The 6,826-nt window shown below is 30.5% G+C and overlaps 2 protein-coding genes across 2 annotated transcripts in view; one reads left to right on the top strand and one right to left on the bottom strand.

The window, feature by feature from the left end:
• Window positions 1-227: 227 nt before the first annotated feature.
• On the top strand, window positions 228-2,512 carry EAH_00054470 (DNA-directed RNA polymerase , related; the record flags this gene model as incomplete). The annotated part of the gene is made up of 4 exons (XM_013397781.1): window positions 228-290; window positions 881-1,002; window positions 1,644-1,859; window positions 2,380-2,512. The coding sequence occupies 4 exons, from the start codon at window positions 228-230 to the stop codon at window positions 2,510-2,512; spliced, it is 534 nt and encodes a 177-aa protein (XP_013253235.1).
• A 4,152-nt stretch (window positions 2,513-6,664) lies between these two features.
• Window positions 6,665-6,826, bottom strand: part of EAH_00054480 (mitochondrial carrier domain-containing protein, putative) — a gene marked incomplete at both ends in the record, with an annotated part of 1,877 nt that continues 1,715 nt past the window's right edge. The window contains one exon of the mRNA XM_013397782.1: window positions 6,665-6,734. Coding sequence (XP_013253236.1) covers window positions 6,665-6,734 — 70 coding nt within the window. The remainder of the gene's footprint in view (window positions 6,735-6,826) is intronic.

Below are 6,826 nucleotides of genomic sequence, written 5' to 3' on the forward strand. Positions count from 1 at the left end.
TCTATAGTATATATATACAAATATATATATATATATATGTATATGCATATATATAATATATATTTTATATATGTATATATATTGCTGCAGGGTTGTTGGAGGTGGTATTATCCGGCTATAAAGAAGTAAAGAGAGGCGTAATAAAGCAAGAAGAAGCAAAGACAGCGACTAGCGAAGCTAAACATACTTTTAGTTTAGCAGTAGAAGGATATGGTCTTAGAGAAGTCATGGGTACACCTGGAGTGCGCGCAGTCGGCGTTAAGTCTAACCATGTTGTTGAAGTTGCACAGGTAATTAGCTGTATGTACACCTCAACACTATATATATATATATATATATGTATATTTATATATATGTAGATATAGATGTATATGTAGATATAGATGTAGATATATATGGGAGCATGCAACACTCATTGCTGCTGCTGCGGGTGATGCTGCTCTTGCTGCTGCTCCTGCAAGTGCAGCAGCAGCAACAGAACCACGAGTAGCATCGGGAGGTGCAGCAGCAACAGCAGTAGCAACACTTGCAGTGCTTGGAGTAGTAGGAGTAGCAGCAGCACCAGCAGCAACAACAACAGCAGCAGCATCACAACGAGCAGCAGCAGCAGCAGCATCACACAACGAGCAGCAGCAGCAGCAGCATCACACAACGAGCAGCAGCAGCAGCAGCATCACTCGGAGCAGCAGCAGCAGCAGCATCACTCGCAGCAGCAGCACCAGCATCACTCGCAGCAGCAGCAGCAGCAGCAGCATCACTCTCAGCAGCAGCAGCAGCAGCAGCAGCAGCATCACTCGGAGCAGCAGCAGCAGCAGCAGCAGCATCACCCCTCTGCGCAGGAAACAATAAAACAAATTTGTTTGTTTGTGTTTGTTAATAGATTCTAGGGATTGAAGCAGCGCGACAAGTAATTATCGACGAAATTAAAAAGTGCATGGAGGCATATTCTATGAACATCGACTGTCGACATATGACGCTTCTGGGCGATGTTATGACTTTCAGGTACTTAGTTTAAATATATTTAGTTTATTTAATTAGTTTATTTAAATACCTTTGTTTAAATATAATTAGTTTATTTAAATATCTTTGTTTAAATATATTTAGTTTATTTAAATGTATTTGGTGTATTTAAAGTAAATGTCTTTGTTGTATTTACATAGATTTGTTCTATTAATATATAAGCATATAAGTATATATATATATATATTTATTTTATTTAGATATATTTTACTCTTATATATAGATGCGCTGTCTCCTTTGTTTATTGTATTTCTTTTTTTGTTTTGTTTGGGTGTTATATTTACTGACTGTGTTATTTGTTTATTGCATGTATTGTTTGTTTTATGTTGTTATATATAGATATCTTTATATATATATATATATATATATATATACATATATATATGCATTTGTATATGCTAATAAGTATGTACATAAAAACACAAATACAACAAAGACGAATAAAAAGAAAGTTAAGAAGTTAATAAAAAAAAATAGACAAATAAATAGTCAAATAAATAGGTAATTAAATAGAAAATTGTATAATGAAGAGTTATAATAAAATAATAATAAAATAATAATAATAATAATAATATTATTATTATTATTATATATTTATATTATGCGTTATGCTATGCGAATAGAGGTGAAGTGTTAGGGATAAATCGCTTCGGCATACAAAAGATGCGAGCCTCTACATTAGTTCTAGCTTCGTTTGAAGAAACAAACGAGCATTTGTTTGAAGCTGCTGTACATCATCGCTCTGATCCTGTTAAAGGTGTCAGTGAGTGCATCATCATGGGCAAGCCTATAGCCCTAGGGACGGGTTCTCTCGATATACTTGCGCAGCTCAATATACAGTGAGCATTGTTTATATTTTCTTGCTGCTCATGCTGCACACCTTCATGCTCCTCTTTATTATGCTCCTGCTAATCATCCTGCTGCTAATCGTGCTGCTGCTAATTATCCTGCTGCTAATTATCCTGCTGCTAGTTATCCTGCTGCTGCTGCTGCTGCTGAGAGTGATGCTGCTGGTGCAGATGATGATTCTGCTGCTGCTGTGAATGGTGCTGCTGCTGTGAATGCTGATGCTACTGTGAATGCTGATGCTGCTGTGAATGCTGATGCTGCTTCTGCTGCAGCAGGAGCAGCATCAGCACTGCAAACCCTAAACCCTAAACCACTAAGACGCGGGTTTAAGGTGTAGCTGAAGGCTGTTATTCTTTTTTTGTTTCTGTTTTGCTGTTTATGTTTATATATCTCTCTTTTGTTTTGTTTGTTTGTTTGTATTTGTTTGTATTTGTTTGCATTTGTTGCTGTTGGGGTTGATGTCTTTAATTTAAATATTTTTCTGTCTTTGTTTGTCGTTGGCTGCTGCAGGAGCCCTAAGAAGGAGTATGAGACCCTTCTAGCTCCTTACAAAACCACAGCAGCAGCAGCAGCAGCAACAGCAACAGCAACAGCAGCAACAACAGCAGCAGCAGCAGCAGCAACAGCAACAGCCCGTTCGTAAGAGACAAACTGTTTATTTTGCTGCTGCTTGCGGTGTACAACGCCTTTCGTTTTTTCTTTTTATTTTAACACTTAACTCTTCTTCTTTTAAATATTAAATAATAATAATAATATAAATAATAATAATAAACAGGTATACTATAATAATAATAAATAATAAGGTGCAGCAGGGGTAGACGGGAGAGCCGACAAACAAATGCATAAAAAGTAGAGTCGGGTTTAAAAGAAAATAACTCAAAGAAATTTATTTGCAATTAAAAAGAAGAAAAAACGCAGAAACTTTTATTTGTTTTATCTCCAAAGCAAACACTTCTTCAGGTGTACGTACACCCCGGCTAGACATATATATATATATATATATATATATATATGTCTAACCGGGGTGTATGTATATATGTATGCATATATATATATATATGTATATATATGTATATAAATATATAGATATATATAGTTAGTGCATGTATAATGTATATATATAATGTATATATGTAATGCATATATATATATAATGTATATATATATGTATATATAATGTATATATATACATTGTACATTATATATATACATATACATATATATGTATATGTATATGTATGTATATGCATGCATATAAATACCTCTAGACATTATGTATACATATATAATAATATATAATGTATAATAAGATACACTGTCTTCAGGTGTACATACACCTTGCTGAGGTGTATATACACCGTACAGCATTTAGATATGTATATATAAATGCATTGCTTTCAGTGTATATATGTATAAATTGTGTATATGCTGTATAAACAGCTCGTTCAGGTGTATGTATAAACACCTTGTTGCAGTGTATATATAAACTTCGTCTTGAGATGTATATACATCATACTGAGGTATATATATACACGCATAAGTATATATATATATATATATATGCATAAGTAAATAAATAAATAAATATATGTATATTTATATATATAAACATCTTGTTGCGATGTATGCATAGTCACCGTGTTGAGGTGCTTATATAATATATATATATATATATATATATACATATATATATATCTATATTTATATATACGTATATATATATATATATATATATATATATATATATTGTTGAGGCATGCATGCATACACCGTGTTGAGGTGTATATACACCGCAGCGTTTGCTTCTTCAGTATTTCTTTTCTCTTTCTTTTTTTTTGTTTTTTGTTTTAAATATTGTATTTAAAGCGAATGCCGCCACAGACAAAGACGAGAAACCCCTAATGCAATCCTTCATAAAGAGAAGCCGGGCGCTTAAACCCTAAACCCTAAACCCTAAACCCTAAAGCCTAAACCCTCCGCCTTCAGTAAACCCTAATCCTTTTCTGATGGAAATTGCATCTCTTAGATAAACAAACACCAGCAAATACACTCTTTTATACTGATAACAAACAAACAAACAAATAAACAATACTCGAAACAAACAAAGATTACAACGTCAGCAACAAACAAAAGAAGAAGCCTCATAGCGAAGTGTATACACTCTAAACAATAAATAATACAAACACCAACACTCAATCGCCTCCCTCCACCTGCTGCTGCTGCTGCTGCTGCTGCTGCTTCTGCGACAACGACTGCAGCTGCTGCAGAGCAGTTGCAGCAGCAGCACCAGCAGCTACTACTGCTGCAGCATCTGCTGCTACTGTTGCGACGACGACAACTCCAGCTCCTGCTACAGCTGCTGCTGCAGCTCCAGTAGCAGCAGCAGCAGCTGCTGCTGCTGCTGCTGCTCTTTTGCTGCAGGTTATAATGCCCAGACAGTAGGTGCTATCTCTTCTCTGCTTTCTCTCTAGAGCAAGTGCAGCAGCTGCTTCATCGGTTCTTATTATTTATTTTAAATTAATTATTTAATTATATAATTATTTAATTATTTAAGAAGGTGAAAAAGACGGTAAACAACGCGGCAACTGCAGCAACAAACCGCGCTGTCTTTGAAGTGTATCTCTCTTAAATTCTTTTTAAATTCTTTTTAATTTATTTAAATGCATTTTAATTTATTTATTATTTATTTTTATTTATATTTATTGTACTTTAATGCTTTATCCTGCTGATGCTATTACTACTTTTCTCTCTCTTTGTCTGTCTATACACCTGAACTTCTTCGGCAGGCATTGATATAGAGTAGTGTAATGTGTATACTTTAATAATATATTTATATTTATATTTATATTTATATCTATATTGATATCTAATACTTATTATTATTATTATTATTATATTTATATTTATATCTATATTATTATATCTAGGCCACTATATATATGCTTTTATGTATATAAATATAAATATATATAAATATGTATAAATATATATTTGTTTATCCCTATACGTACGTACATATACACTTACATACATATATATATAATATACATATATATAATATGCATACAATATATACATATATATATTCTATATTATACAAATACATACAGTATACATATAGTATGTAATATATATATACATATATATTTATACAGACATATATACTATATATATTAAATAGATAGATACACAAATATATATATTATATATTTATTATATATTATATATTTATATATATTATGTATATATTTACATTTATTATAGAATGTATATTATTGTGTATTTACGTCTGGGTCTGCATGCGATTGTAAGTGTGCATACCTCGCGTTTTATTTATTTATTTGTTTTGTTTGTTTTGTTTGTTTGTTTGTTTTATCTGTTTGTTTGTTTGTTTGTTTTTTGGTGTTTGCTTATTTGTTTATTCATTCATTCGTTTGTTTATTTGTTTATTTATTTGTTTGTTTGATTTGTTTGTTTGTTTGTTTGTTTGATTTGTTTGTTTGTTTGTTTGTTTTATTTGTTTGTTTATTTGTTTGTTTGTTTGTCTTTGAATGCGTTTATTAATTTGTGTGTTTGTGTTTATTTATTTTTTTTGTTTTTTGTTTGTTTATTTATTTATTTGTTTATTTTTCTTGCATTTGTTTCTTTAATATAGAGCTCTATATATATAAAGAGAGACAATACACTAAGATTAATATTTAATAAGTGAAGCATATGTTTATTCTTTTTTTCTTTATAATAGTTTAATAGACATACTGAGGTGTATATACACCGCAATATTGAGCTACAGCTATAAAGCAACTGCAGCGGGAGCACAACTCGCAAATCTCTGCTCTCTTTTTTGTTTTTTTGTTTCTTCGTCTTCTACACCAAATCTCTCTGCTCTTCGCTTCTTCTTCTCTTCCTGCATGCATTAACAACACTCATTATAATACTCTACATGCATATATATATATATGCATATATATATGTATATATATACGTATATATATGTATATATATCTATGTATATATATATATATATATATAATACGATGGCTTATTGCTTTTACTATTATTACTGTGATTATTATTACGCTTGTTATACATTTGTATACATATATATATATATATATAATATATACATAATATATATATAGAATATAAAATTCTCTATGGGTAATTATTGTGATTACGCTTGTTATGCATATATAATATATATAGAGAAACCTATATATAAAATATATAATAAATATATATATGTATATATATATTAAAGTAATACTATTATTTTGAGTGTATGTTCACCTCATCTATGAGCCCAAAGCGCTCTGCTCTTTTTCTTCGTTTTTCTGCTTCCTCCGCGTTGATGCTTGCAGCCTGAAGAAGAACTCAAATTGTTTAGTATTTGTTTATTCTCAGTGTAAATATAATTATTCTTTAATCTATTTATTTATATTTATTTGTTTAAATTATTTATTCATGCATTTGTGCATTTGTATTTCCGCTTAGCAACAACAAATGCAACTGAAGGCATCACACATGAATGTATATATCTGTAATTCTAATTATTTTTATTTATATTTTATTTATTTATTTATTTGTTTGTTTGCTTGTTTGTTTATTTATTTGTTCACTCACAACAAATTAACTCATTAAAATAAACAAAGACACGCAACAAATATTCACACCGGGCGCATGCAATAAGAAAAACAATTAAACAAATAAATAAACAAATAAGTAATTAAACAAATAAATAATCAAATAATAAATAGATAAAGGAATAAATAAATAAACAAATAAATAAATAAATTAATTAATTAATCAAAACAAGAGATCCTACATTAGCGGTGCTGCTCGCAGCTGTCCCCGTCGACATGCCGAACCTGTACACCGCAAGAAAATGCATTTAAATATAAATATAAATAAATAATAAATAAATGTAAATAAATATAAATATATATATATATATATATAT

The sequence above is a fragment of the Eimeria acervulina genome, genomic scaffold, assembly GCF_000499425.1.
Source record: "Eimeria acervulina Houghton genomic scaffold, Eah_scaff1042, whole genome shotgun sequence".
NCBI classification, from domain to species: domain Eukaryota; phylum Apicomplexa; class Conoidasida; order Eucoccidiorida; family Eimeriidae; genus Eimeria; species Eimeria acervulina.